At 47.3% G+C, this 14,263-nt stretch overlaps 1 protein-coding gene across 3 annotated transcripts in view; it reads right to left on the bottom strand.

Annotated features, from left to right (window-relative positions):
- Positions 1 to 14,263, bottom strand: part of KIF23 (kinesin family member 23) — a 101,524-nt gene that overhangs the window by 30,616 nt on the left and 56,645 nt on the right. For all 3 annotated transcript variants that reach the window (XM_029575010.1, XM_029575012.1, XM_029575011.1), the window contains exons 13-16: positions 13,417 to 13,576; positions 6,838 to 7,005; positions 6,285 to 6,442; positions 4,925 to 5,098 (exon numbers count right to left, since the gene is read on the bottom strand). In XM_029575010.1, the coding sequence (XP_029430870.1) occupies positions 4,925 to 5,098; positions 6,285 to 6,442; positions 6,838 to 7,005; positions 13,417 to 13,576 (660 nt within the window). The remainder of the gene's footprint in view (positions 1 to 4,924; positions 5,099 to 6,284; positions 6,443 to 6,837; positions 7,006 to 13,416; positions 13,577 to 14,263) is intronic.

Genomic DNA, 14,263 nt, shown 5'->3' with positions numbered 1-14,263 from the left:
CTTGGGAATTTTGACTGTCCGCGGGAGGATGTCGCGGTCTTCACACCAGGCTTCAAATATTCTCCATATTCGTATGTAGGTTAGAGATGTGGAAAACTTGCGTGCTCGGAACAGGGTGTCAATCACCGCCCCTGAGTATCCGCTCTTCCTCAGGCGTGTCCTCTCAATGGCCAGACCGTAAGAGAGAATAGAGTTGGGTCAGATTCCTGTGAGGAGGTAGAGGGCTCCCTGTCAGCAGTCTTCGCATGTCTACGTACCACAGTCTTCTTGGCCAGTCTGGGGCCACTAGAAGTACTGATCCCCTGTGGTGTTCTTTCTTGCGGATGATTCCGCCCAGTAGCGGCCACGGTGGAAAGGCGTATAGCAGAATTTCCTGTGGCCAGGTCTGGACGAGAGCATCAATCCCTTGGGATTGTGGTTCCCATCTGTGACTGAAGTTGGGAACTTGGGCGTTTGACCGGCTTGCCAGGAGGTCCATGGTTGGTGTTCCCCAGCGGTTTACTATCAACTGGAAGGCTGTGTTCGACAGCCTCCATTCCCCTGTGTCTAGACTCTCTGCTGAGATAACCCGCAGTGACGTTGTCTTTTCCCGCAAAGTGGACAACTGAGATCTCTTGTAGGTTTGATTCCGTCCACGCCATTAGGGGGTCTATTTCCAGGGACACCTGTTGGCTTCTGGTTCCTCCCTGATGGTTGATGTAGGCCACTGCTGTAGAGTTGTCTGACATGACTGAGCGATTCGCCCCGGAGTCTGTGACTGAACCGTAGGTAGGCTAGCCTGACTGCCCGTGCTTCCAGTCGGTTGATGTTCCATCCCGACTCGTCTCATTGCCCCTAGGCGGTCAGTTCCTGGCATTGGGCTCCCCACCCTCGTAGGCTCGCATCCGTAGTTAGCAGGATCCAGGTTGGCGGGGATAGCCTTACTCCCTTGCTCAGATGGTCTTGTAGCCACCATTGTAGCTGGGTTCAAACTTCCTCCGGGAGCTGGAGGCGAACGGAGTAATTCTGGGACATCAGATTCCATCGTGGCTGTAGGGGATCGCATGTGAGCTCTTGCCCATGGGACCACTTCCAGTGTGGATTCCATAAGACAGAGGACTTGGAGGTAGTCCCACACCTTGGGATGAAGACTACTCAACAGGTTTTGCAATTGGTTCATCAGTTTTGTTCTCGCTGTAGGAGTCAGAATGACCTTGTCTTGTCTCAAACCGGACTCCCAGGTATTCCATAGATTGGGAGGGCTGCAGACAGCTCTTGTTTGTGTTGACCACCCACCCGAGGTTCTCTAGTAGAGTTTCGACTCTGGTGGTTGCCTGATAACTTTCCTCTGGGGATTTTGCCCTGATCAACCAATCGTCCAGATATGGGTGTACGAGGATTTCTTCTTTCCTCAGTGTCGCCGCCACTACAACCATGATTTTGGTTAACATTCAGGGTGCTGTTGCTAACCCGAAGGGTAGTGCCCGGAATTGGTAGTGGTGGTCCAGGATCGCGAAGCGTAAAAAAACGCTGATGCTTGTGATGGACTGGGATGTGCAGGTAGGCTTCTGACAGATCCAGGGATGTGAAAAATTCTCCCGGCTGTATCGCCTTTATGACCAAGCGTAGGGTTTCCATGCGGAAGCGAGGTACCCTCAGGTGGCGGTTGATGGACTTTAGGTCCAGGATGGGCCAGAACGTACTCTCTTTCTTGGGAATGATAAAATAGATGGAATAGTGCCCCGTATTTTCTTGTTGCATGGGCACCGGCATTATGGCCTTTAAGTCGAGCAATTTGGTCAGTGTAGATTCCACTGCCGTACTCTTGAAAGGGTCGTGGCAGGGAGATTTCACAAACTTGTCCGGAGGGATGTTGTGGAAGTCCAGATAATATCCCTCTCGAATGATGGTTAGGACCCACTTGTCCAAAGTTATCTCGACCCATCTTTGGTAGAATAGGGCAAAGCCTGCCCCTTATGGCTTCTTCCTGTGGATGGGTCGGCTGATCTTCATTGCGGGGTGCGGCTGGGGCCTGGACCAGCACCGGCTCCCCTTTTGTTGTATTTGTTCCGAAAGGACTGGCCCCTACCTGCAGGCAGAGATGCTTGATATGTACGTCTGTAAGGTTTGAAGTGCTGTGATCCCCTGCCCTTAGATGTTCGGGGGGGAGAGGCGCTGGCTTCTCTTGTTCTTGTCCTCCGGTAGCTGCGGTACTGAGGATTGGCCCCATTTGTCGGCTAACTTCTCCAGTTCGCTTCCAAACAGGAGGTTTCCCTTAAAGGGCATTCTCATGAGTCTAGTCTTGGATGTCATGTTGGCTGACCAGCTTCTGAGCCACAGTTGTCTTCTGGCTGCCACGACGGACGAAACACCTCTGGCTCCGGTGCGCACCAGGTTGGAGGTCGCATCTGTGAGGAATAATACTGCTGGTTCTAGTGCTTCGACAGGTGTGGTGGCGTTCCTGGTCTTTGATAAGCAGGTGCGTGTCACCACGGCATAGCAGGCCGTGATCTGTAGTGACATAGCTGAGACGTCAAATGACTGTTTAAGGATGGATTCGAGACGTCTGTCCTGGGCACCCTTGAGTGCCGCTCCTCCGTCGACTGGGATGGGAGTGTGCTTTGAGACCGCGGCATCCATTTTGGGGAATGCCAGGAGGTCTTTGGCAGCGGGGTCCAAGGGGTATAGGGCTGCCAGGGTCCATCCCCCCTTGAACGTGGCCTCCGGAGCCTCCCATTCCAGGTCAATCAGCTGTTGAATGGCCTGTAGCAAAGGGAAATGGCGGGAGGCCTGACCGAGTCCATCGAAGAGGGGGTTCATCTTCGGTTCCCCTGTGGCACTCGTGCCTGGGATAGCGAGCATTTTCAGGTTGTGAACCACGAGGTCTGATAGTTCGTCTTTAGCGAAGAAACTCCTCATGGTTCAGTAAGGTTTCGTTCCTGGAGGGATTTCCCCTTCCTCCAGGGAGTCTTGATCCTCGTCCGAGGTGTCCATGTCCCCAAAGTTGGGGCTTTGAGGCGGGAGGGGCACTTCTCTGGGTTTAGAGGGTCCCAGGATGTTCGGGTCCTCTGGGGGAGACTGTGGCTCTGTCATAAGGGGGGCTGGTTGCATGTGGACAAAGGTATGTAAGCCTTTGAAGAATTCTACCCAGGAGAAAGATGCTGGGTCTAAATTGAGAGGCGCCGCGTCCCCGGGGAGCCCCGTTTGAGGGAGGCTTCCGCCTTGCGTAGCCAAATCCGGTGTACTGTCGGTGGATCCGGATCCCAGTGCCGTCTGGAGAGGACGTTGGCCTGGGTCACCCAGAGCCTCCTCGCACTGTAGACATAGGGCCGTGGCGTCTTCATGCTGCGCAGCTCTGATGTGGCATGCTGGGCAGAGGCCCTGAGCCTTGAGCTTTTTGTCCGGAGTGCCATGGTTTGTGCATGTAGGATTGCAGAAAACTCTGGTTTATAATCTCACACCGCAGAGGCTCAAAGGGGGGCGCACACAGAGGCTCCGCAAGACCACATTAAGGTTCCAAGATAGGCATAGCTGTCGAATGGCAGGGCACAGGTGCTTCACACATCGAAGAAAAACGGACAATGTCCACACGTGCCAAAAGCAAGGAGCCACGAACCTTGCCTCGGACACAACCTAGCGCCGTCACCTGAACCTTAAGCGAATTAAAGGACAGTCCTTTTTGCCAAACCATTTTGAAAGGCAGCCAAAATGTGGCGCATAGATGCTCTTCTGGGGTCCACCTTCTGGCTGGAACACCAGGAATCAAAAATACTCCAACACCCTCGCGTAGGAGAGAGATGTGGAAGAAAGACACGACCGCGCATCCCCGCAGGAAGAACAGGACACCCCACCTAGCATCCACAAGCGAGACCGGGACCGCCCCCCCTTTCGAGCGCCGCATGGGAGAGAGGCCGAATGAGGCAATGGAGAGAAGAAAATAAAAGTTCCGACGTTGGCTGCCAGACGACGGGACTGAAGAAAGGCGAAAACACACTGCCCCCAAAGGAAAGAAACAAACTGCACGGTAGATGCTTTTTTTTTTTTTTTAAACTTTAATAATCGTTACACAAAAGGAGAAAGGAGTACTTTCCTTAAAAAAAGCAGCAGGCGCTCTCACAGGGTGAGTGATCCGGGACCTCCAGGTATCAGCCCTGTCAGGCCAGGAATCTGAGCAACACAGGGTCTTCGACCCCCCTGCTCCTAAGCCTCACACATCAGAAGGGATGACCCCCCCAGGGTCTAACAACCTTCTGGGAGGTGTAGACAGAAGCCTATGTGCCCTCTCTGACATTTATTTTGTTGTTAGACTGCAGGCTTTGCAGCTCCATCATCTCCTGGAGTCAGAGAAATACTGAGGGACTACAGGAGGCACCTCGTCTTAAGTGGCAGTGTCTGTGAAACTTTGTCTCCGTCTACTGGAGGGGAGGCAAAACCCAGGAGTCTGGACTAATCTGGGTACATACAGGGAACTAGGCAATCTGATCAACAAGTGGGAGCTATCAAGTATCCGAGAGCTGAGCACAAAGTTATTTTTAGTGCCAGGGCCCAGTTTCACTCAAATGTGTTCTCACTTTCAATATCTGGAAAAAGCTAAAAGTGTTGTCCCCGGGGGGGGGGGGGGAGGAGCTCTGTGGGTGGCACAGGCAGCGTCTCCCGTGTCTTGGGGCAGCGCAGGCCGGAGGGGAGTTCGGATCTCCCTCCCCCGTTTTCTTACTTTATCTTATGCTAGTGGCCAAGTATTCAATAATTTCAGTTTCCCAGTAGCACAACAGACTAATCCCAGGTATGGGCCAACGATGTCCTCACAATTTAGACAGTGAATCAGAACAGATGGGGGGGGGGGGGGGGGATTTATTGTTCTGAATGCTGTTGCTCCCTGGTATTCTGCGAGGGGGCTGTGCAGGCCAGGATTTAGACGGCTAGCTTCGTGTTCTAGGCTACTCACACATTCCTTCTCCCATTTCATGGAAGCCTCTGTCATCATGCCTTGCAGTCTCGTCTCTAGCCTTCTCTTGTCCGAGAGCTGCCGCTGGAGTTTCTGCTGACTGCTTTCCAGTTCTTGCTGTAAAGAACGCTTGTCTACCTCATAAATGGTAGCGGTTTTCTCCAAGATCTCAATCTGAAAAGTAAACGTTTAATCAGACATGAAGCATTACTCTGAATAGAAAAAAAAAAAAGCTGGTGACAGTTGCTTCTATTTCTGCACGTCATAGCAAGAAAGATGCAGTTCAAAGTGTGCCCTTGTACTTCAATATTCTGTTTAATTCTTTAATGTAAATGGCAACGCCACTGTGTTAACAGTAAAACTTAATCAATGAGTCCCCCGACACGGCTGTTGCTATGAACTGATGTTAAATTTTGTTGCTATGATTGTGACCTGCTCAGGGATTCCTTTAAAAAAATGGTATGACTTGTAATAGATGTTCTCCACAGACTGCAGAAGAAATCAGCTATACAAGTGGGCGACATCTGATGGCATCAATGCAGAAAGCGCTAGAAGTCTGAGCACGTGCAGGTATTCCTGCTCAGCAGTCACTGCCCAAGTCTCCTCAATCATTTCAGTAGCTAAGCTTCAACTCTGATTTGTCCTGCTGTCTACAGATAAGAGGCGTTTATACAAGTTCATAAACCATTAACCATGAAGACTTGGGAGCGCCACTGCCTATCCCTGCGCTTATGAGCTGGGAGGATTGGATCTATTCTTTGGGATCCTGCCAGGCCCTTGTCACCTGACTGGCTTCTGTCAGACAGGACGCTGGACCTGTGGTCCAGTATGGCATTTATGTTCTCATGGTTTTAACATCTCCTTATCCCTTCTGCGGGAGAAGGTAAATGTTATTTCAGCTTGAGCCCTCAAAAAGCATGCGCAAGGCGATAACTCTGCAGCATGAGGAAGGATAACTCCCATCATGCAAGGGGCCATCTCATGGTGATCAGGCTGGACATTATGTGATTTTATTTTGAGTACAGTTTCAAGGGTGTTTTGCCCAGTATGACAACAAAAAGGAAATACAGCTCTAAAGTTATTTTGGAGACTTGCAAGGGTCAAAAAAATAGAAAGAATCAAAGAAAGAAACAAAGTAAGAAAATAAAATAAACACAAAAAAAACCAGCTAGTAGTGAAGTGAAAGATAGAAGTGAAGAGACCTGTGGCAATAGCCAAGTGAAGTGCCAGTGCATACTCAGGACGTGTAGGGCTTTGAGCTCAGAGCACGTTCTGTTCGATGACATCACCCACCGTTTGGGCTGAATTTAATCCTCCTACCCAGGGAGAAAAATGATGGTGCAGTAAGAAGAGAACAAACCTTATACTCCAAGGTTTTGACTTTCTTTTCCAGTCGATCCATCTCAGACTTCTGAGAAGTGATGAGTCGCTCCTTCTCATTCAGTTTGCTCTGAGAGTAGCTGGCTTTGGCAGAAGATGCTTCATCAAGCTCTTGCAGCATAGCTTTGAAAGCTTGTACTACAAGCAGAAAGTTAACACAGGTTAGAGCACCAACTAAAGCAATTTCCTCAATACCCTTTTACATTTATTTAGCTCTGCTTACAATCAAAATGTATGTTTTATATAACCAGACCTTTTTCAAACGGTCTTCCTGAATATCAACAATTAGCAGAAAGTCTCTGGAGCATGCACACAAACTGAATTCGGTTCTCTGCACTCAGCTAGTAACTTGCCATTGACTAAATTCTCAGAGGCCCTAATTCTGATTATGTGACCCCCAAATTGCAATTTTTCCTATCTATGATCACCAGGAAGTTTCCAGCCCCACCGTAGACTAACACACACTGGTCCTACCCAATCAGCAGCTTTCAACCACCCCGCACCCCAAAATTAATATATGCATGGAATGTTACTGTTCTTCTTGAACTCGTCAGCCAGCATCTGGCGGATGCGCTGGCGCTTCTCCAGCACATCGATGAGCCGGGGCACTGTTTGGTCATCATTTGCATCCAACAGTTCACAGGACGACAGGGGAGGAAAACTTTGGATTAGGATTTCCATGACGGACTGTTCCTCAGACTCTGTTGGTAAAGCAGAAGGAAATGGTTACAAAGTTCAGAAAACTGCAGCTCCTCTAAGAGCTTTATGGCTGTAAAAAAACAAACCAAAAAAAACCTTTTCAACTTGAAATTTGAGTCTCTATGTCACTTCTACTGCAAAGATGACAAACATTTGGGGCTTCACGACCATTCTTCAAACATGGATGAAATGCCAGGCTATATATTTATATTGGTACCTATTTAGATTAGGTCCAGGGTTAGAACTGACCAGCAGCTGGGTCTCTCTGGCAGGAAGCCAGATGCTTGGGCAACAGCCATGCTAGTATTGATGGTTATTTAGATTACAAAACTTTGTAATCAGACATAAGGGAGGTGTGCTGGATATGAACTAAGAGTAAGTGTGGCAAAATGGGGATCTTGGTGCCTGATGAGATTTTATTTTGCACAGACCTTCTCCTTGCAGCCTGTAGGTTATCTGCATGTCAGTTCAACTTCTGCTGTGCTGTACAATTTCTGGCAGTTAGGACCGAACAGGTTAACCTGCCTTGTGCCCTGAAGTTAGGCTTGGAATGCATATTTTCCGAGTTTTCACAAGATTGTACAATATTGCAGCCTCGTCTTGCTATTGATCAGGAAGCTCATGCCTTGAGCTTTCATCGGTTATATAATAGCAGCTGCAGAGTAACCTAGCTCAGAATTTGCCAGAAAATCTCAATCTTGGCTGGGAGAACGGAGGAACAGATCTATACCAAGGCATGCGTATCCTTGCGAAAAATGTCTCATCAAAACCATCCCAGGCACTGGTTAAATACAGTGTACTTATCTAGTTAGCATTAACTGTTTGAACATTTGTTTTACCTATTGCTGTATACAAATTAAATTCTCTTCACTGTTCTTGCTATTTGTTAATAACTTCGCAGTTTGTTAGCTCTAGCCTGTGAGATTGATCCCTACATTTTTTGTAAGCAGTCTGTATATATATACATTTCTAAGAACTGTACGGACCCTTGGGCTGTGTAGGGTCTCTAAGCATCTCTAGAAACCATCAGGGGACAGCTTGCAAGCCATGTACTTGCCAGGTCCCAGTGGCAACCCAGTTGATGGCTGGGTAATTGCCAATGTAGGGGCAAGGGTGCAGGTGGGCTTGGGTAGTGTACGGCAGGACCCTCGGAGTGGTAAGGCATCGTGTGACTAATTTTGCATGTTCCTCTGCCAAAAATGGCAGAGTACACGAGGAAGACAACAAAATGTCCTAAGGAAGAAATATCTCTTATTAATGGTCACACTCTACGGCTGTCAGTTGGGTTGCATTTCTTGGTAGCATGGACAGGAATAACCGAGCCAGGTTTTTCCACTGCAGTAATCTACATTATTTTTGTCACCTGGTGACAAACTCTAGGCAACGTACAAGATTACATACAATTCATATAATACTAAAACAGATAAATCAATCTTAATACATCACAAATTACGTAAGCCATAAAAACACAGCATATAGTAAAATCAAATAAACAGATAAAATTCAGACAAGAATACAATGTTAAATAAAATGATATAGAAACTGTCTAGCAAAAGTTAAACAAAACAATGTCTTAGCAACGACAAATGTTTTAGAGCAGGTTCTCAAGCACAATTCAACATTACTATATTTCAGTGAAGAGTATCCATCTCTTCCAAAACAGCATAGAATATAAAACAGCAGACTGGATGGGCCTTATAGCCTTATCCATTCTGCTCAATGTCATTCCTGCTGCATTCCTGCCCTTTTGGTCTCTGGCTCTTTTCACAACAGGGATGCTTTGTGCAAAACCCTATTTTTGATTCAGCAAGTCTTCATTCGACAGTCCAGTTTTCCCTTAATGCACTAAGCAGGGTAGACAGGCGAGCCACAGGCTATCATGAAGAATGATGGGAGATTTCTCATCTGCTTCTAAAACGCATGCTCTGCTTCAGCAACAAACTATATCTCATGCAGCAGTACCAATTCCCATATGTTATGAGCGAGCTACTCTAGCAATATTATATAAAGCCTCACACAACCAAGTTGATCTTCCTTCCTTAACCTCTCTATATAGCCAAACATTCAAATGCCATCACCAGATAGCGAAAATACATCTTGTATTCTACAGTAAGCTTTAAAGGAGGAATTAATATTACCATTGTTCAGAGATCTCATAGGACCCCCACCTTGAGTACTGTGTACAGTTCTGGAGATCAGATTTATAAAAGGACATTAATAAGGTGGAAAAAATTCAAAGAAGTCGAAAAAAAATGTTCAGTCGGCACATAGTTAAGCTCTGGTATTCATTGCCAGAGGATGTGGTTATGGCAGTTAGTGTAACTAGGTTTAAAATGGAGAAATTACTTACCTGATTTCATTTTCCTTAGTGTAGACCAGTGGTCCCCAAACCTGTCCTGGAGGGCCACCAGCCAGTCTGGTTTTTGGGATATCCATAATGAATATGCATGAGAGAAAATTTGCATGTTATGGAGGCAGTGCATGCAAATTCTCTCATATGTATATTCATTGAGGATATCCCAAAAACCCGACTGGCTGGTGGCCCTCCAGGACAGGTTTGGGGACCACTGGTGTAGACAGATGGACTCAGCATCCCGCCCTAGACTGCCCAAGAACCGTGCCAAGGATTTGCCCGTGAGTCTCGAATCCCAGAGATTAAGGGTAAGTGTTCATTGAGTCCCTAGATCAGTCCTGGAGTTCAGTGTTTACAGTTATCTGTTTTTAATCATATTTTTAATCCTATTTTAATCAAGTTTTTTCACTAGTATGACCACAGTGGCTTTTGAAGAGAATACTGGAGGGCCGAGGTCACTGCAGGGGTACATGTAGGGTGACATCAGCTTTGTAACCTTACTCTGTCGCCAACTGCTGGCAGAGGAGCATAACTTATGGGGATGTACAAAAGCTACTCCCGATTGGAGTAGCTTTTGTACATCCCAATAATAGCTTTTGTCTGCTTGACACTGCCCTTGCATTCTCTTGGACTTGTATTGTCCAGACGATAAAACCTGGAGAAGTTGTGCACGGAGGACCACGTCACAGCTCGGAAGATATCAACGGTAGACAATAGACTAACTTCCGTCCACAAGACTGCCTGAGCCCTGGTGGAATGAGCTTTAATCTGAGAAGGTAACTGCTTTCCTGCCTCCACATAGGCTCCCGTGACCACCTCCTTAATCCCACGAGCAATGGTAGCCCATGAAGTTGGTTCGCTCTGCTTCTTTCCATCATAAAAGGACAAACAGGCGGCAGTCTTTTGGACCAGCTTACCCAGATACCGCACTAAAAGTCTCTTCACATCTAAAATGACGGAGGAGACTATATTCTTCCGCGTCCTAGAGTTTAACTAGGGAAGGCAACGAAATGGACTGATTCAAATGAAACTCCTTGGGCAAGAAGGATGGAACAGTATGTAGCTGTACCACCCCCTGGAGTCATCCAGAGAAACTCTTCCTGGCAAGATAATGCCTGCAGTTCAGAGATGAGACGTGTCAAGCACATAGCCACCAGGAATACCATTTTCAAAGTCAATAGCCACAAGGAAAGACTGCGCAACGGTCAAAAGGAAGGGCCTGCCAAAAAAATCCAGTACTAGATTAAGATGCCATTAGAGAACCAGTAACCATAAGGGAGGTCAGAGGTGCTTCACTCCCTTCAGAAAATGGGCCACATCAGGATGAGCTGACAGGGAGGCCCCATTCACCTCACCCCTGAAAACAGGAGAGGGTGGCTACCAGCACCTTCAAGGAGTTAAAGGCCAAACACTTATTTAAGCCATCTTGCAAAAATTCCAGAATAAGTGGAATTTTGGCCGCCCAAAGGGGGGACACCACGTTCCTCGCACCAGGCCTCAAATACATTAGGGACGTGGAGTCCTTCCGAACGCGGAGCAAGGTGTCAATTACTGCCACTGAATATCATCGCTTCATCAGGCGAGCCCTCTCAAGGGCCAGACTGTAAGACAGAAATGAGTCGGATCCTCATGAAGGACAATTCCCTGCCGCACCAGGGCCCTGTGTGGTGGGAGGCACAGGGGGGTCTCCGGCAGGAGTCTCCGCATATCTGCATACTACGGTCGCCTGGGCCAATCTGGAGCTACTAGCAGGAGTAATCCCATGCAGTGCTAAATTCTGCGAATGACCCTGCCCAGCAGGGGCCACAGAGGGAAGGTGTATAAGCAACTCTTCTTCTAGCCAGGACTGAACCAGAGTCGATCCCAGGGACTATGGATCTCAGGGAACCTTTGCACTGTTAGATGCGACTGCAGGTAGATAGACAGGAGGCCCAGACAATCTATTATCAGTTGAAAGGCTTTGGCCAACAACCCCCACTCTCTTGGATCAAGACTCTCCCTGCTTAGAAAGTCTGTTCAACATTGCGTGGATAGCTTAACCCTAGAGTCTGAGGTTGAATTATAGACACGCCAATCTGATTGCCCGGGCTTCCAGGCAATTGATGTTCCAGAGGGCCTCTTCTTCCGTCCAACATCCCTGGGCTGACAGTTCCTGACAGTGAGTTCCTCAGCCCCAGAGACTCACGTCTGAGGTGAGGACCAGCCAGTTTGGGGGGGGGGGGGGGGGGCAGAGACACTCCTGCTCAGATGAGCTTCCTGTAACCACCACTGGAGGCAACCACAGACTCCCATCGGTAAGTGGAGACAAATCAAATAGTCTTGAGACTGCGGGTTCCAATGTGACAGCAGTGAGCGTTGAAGCGGTCGCATGTGTGCCCTCGCCCACGGCACTTTTTGCAGGGTTGCCACAGTCAAACTGAGAACTTGGAGATAGTTCCACTCAGTCGAGCGTATTGTGCTCATCAGCTGATGCACCTGGGACAAAACTTCCTGATTCGCATGGTAAGAAGGAAGACCTTGCCCTGCTTGGGGTCGAACTGGGCTCCCAAATATTCCAAGACTGGGAAGGCTTGAGGCTGGTCTTGTCCAGGTTTACTGTCCATCCGAGTTCCTGAACAAAGGAGGTCAACCTTGTTGGTCACTTGGAGGCTATCTTCCAGGGACAAGGCCCAGATCAGCCAGTCATCCAAGTACGGGTGCACTAGGATTACTTGTCTCCTCAATGCTGCCACTACGACTACCATAATCTTGAAAAATGTTCTGGGAGTGGTGGCTAGGCCATGGAACTGATAATGGCGCCCCAGTACTGCAAAACACTGGTGTTCTTGACAGATTGGAAAATATAGGTAGGCCTCAGATAGGTCCAGGGAAGTTAAGAACTCATAAGAACATAAGAAATCGCCATGCCTGGTCAGATCAAGGGTCCATCAAGCCCAACATCCTGTTTCCAACGGAGGCCAAACCAGACTACAAGAACCCAAAACACAAACTATTCCATGCTATTGATGCCAGTAATAGCAGAGGCAATTCCCTAAGTCAACTCAATTAACAGCAGTTAAATGAACTTCTCCAAGAACTTATCCAAACCTTTTTTAAACTCAGCTACGCTAACTGCACTAACCACATCCTCTGGCAACAAATTCCAGAGCTTGAATGAAAAAGAATTTTCTCCGATTAGTCTTAAATGTGCTACTTGCTAACTTCATGGAGTGCCCCCTAGTCTATTATCTGAAAGTGTAAATAACAGATTCACATCTACTCGTTCAAGACCTCTATCAAATCCCCCCCCCCCCCCCCCTCAGCTATCTCTTCTCCAAGCTGAAAAGTCCTAACCTCTTTAGCCTTTCCTCATAGGGGAGCTGTTCCATCCCATTTATTTTGGTTGCCCTTCTCTGTACCTTCTCCAGTGCAACTATATATCTTTTGAGATGCGGTGACCAAAATTGTACACAGTACTCAAGGTGCAGTCCTTTTCGGCAAGCGGTAAGGACGCGTAAAAGCCAATACTGAATCGCGGGTACGCCTTACGCGTCCAAAATGTGCGTCCAAAGCGGGTTAAAAACCGGTTAACCACGGCCGCGCATTACTGTATCGGCCCGTATGTTTCTATTTGTGAGGCAAGTCTTGCTTTGGGTAAATCCATGTTGACTGTGTTTCATTAAACCATGTCTTTCTATATACTCTGATTTTGACTAAAGGAAAATATGCAAATCAACAGCAGATTAACAGCTTCCCCCCCCCCCCCCCCCAAAAAAAGGTATTTTACATATTATTCTGGAATATTAAGCTCCCCTAATGTGGCATTCAGAAAAACCTGAAATAGTACATCAACTCCAATTATGAATTTCCTAGAGACATTTTAAGACTGAAAAGATTTGAGCTGCAAAAAATTCTCAGTAGATACAATCAACAGAATATATACGATCCAATGCTTTCCTTCATTCTAAAAAAATTTGCCTTGATGGACCAAGTTGTGGAGCCCGTTGTTGTTAATCTTTAGAATCAATTTTGCAAGGACATTTACTGTGCTGCTTTGGCTTCAGTACTATCTGAATCCTACCTCCAGCAATGGGACCACCACGTTCCTCCAGCCTGCGGGTCAGCTCTTCTCTGAAGGCCTGGTTCCTATACCGGCGGCCTGGTGTTAAGCCACAGATTGGCTTGTCAACAGGCCTTGCGACTTCTACTTCTTGTGTCATCTCTGCAAAGCGCATAACTTGCTACAATGAAGCAAAGCAGATTTTAGTAATGTTGCTTTAAATCAGACTGTATACATTGGACTACAATTCTACAGTCTAACTGCAGTTTAATCCTTAGTCTTTTATCCATATTTCATTCATAACAGCCAGGATTTAGCCATTCTTAAAGCCCAACCCTTTCCTTGAGTTGCCCACTCAATCTCTCTCCCTGACAATCCATCCTGAATGCAGCAAACAAGTCTATTTCATCCCTTCTCCATGCCCTCCACTGGCTCATTTCCTTCAGTCTGGAAATTTAAAAACACATCAAGGCAATTAAAGTGTTTTGAAAGTCTATACGTCGCATTTGTGTAAAAATAATGAGTCTTAGACATAAATAATGCAGACATGGATTCTTGACAGAATTCTACTTTGAGGTTCCCACACTTTATCCAGTATCTGAGGTCAGTGGACGAGGTTTTCTTCTGCGGGGCTATAATAATCAGACCAAAAACAGCTAAGCATTGTTACACTACACTGTACAGACCGGTCTGCTTATGCTGCCAGTAAGCATCTTTGCTTGATGATTTCCAGGTCAAACATGCTTAAAATGAAAATTGGTTCTTACCTGCTAATTTTCGTTCCTGTAATACCACAGAGCAGTCTAGAGAAGTGGGTTTTGCTTCCCTACCAGCAGTTGGAGTCAGAACAAAAATGTTGGGCACTGCC

The sequence above is a fragment of the Rhinatrema bivittatum genome, chromosome 13 (genome assembly GCF_901001135.1).
Source record: "Rhinatrema bivittatum chromosome 13, aRhiBiv1.1, whole genome shotgun sequence".
Taxonomy (NCBI): Eukaryota; Metazoa; Chordata; class Amphibia; order Gymnophiona; family Rhinatrematidae; genus Rhinatrema; species Rhinatrema bivittatum.
The sequence above is the reverse complement of the archived record's forward strand: the minus strand, read 5'-3'. Positions and strand labels throughout refer to the sequence as shown.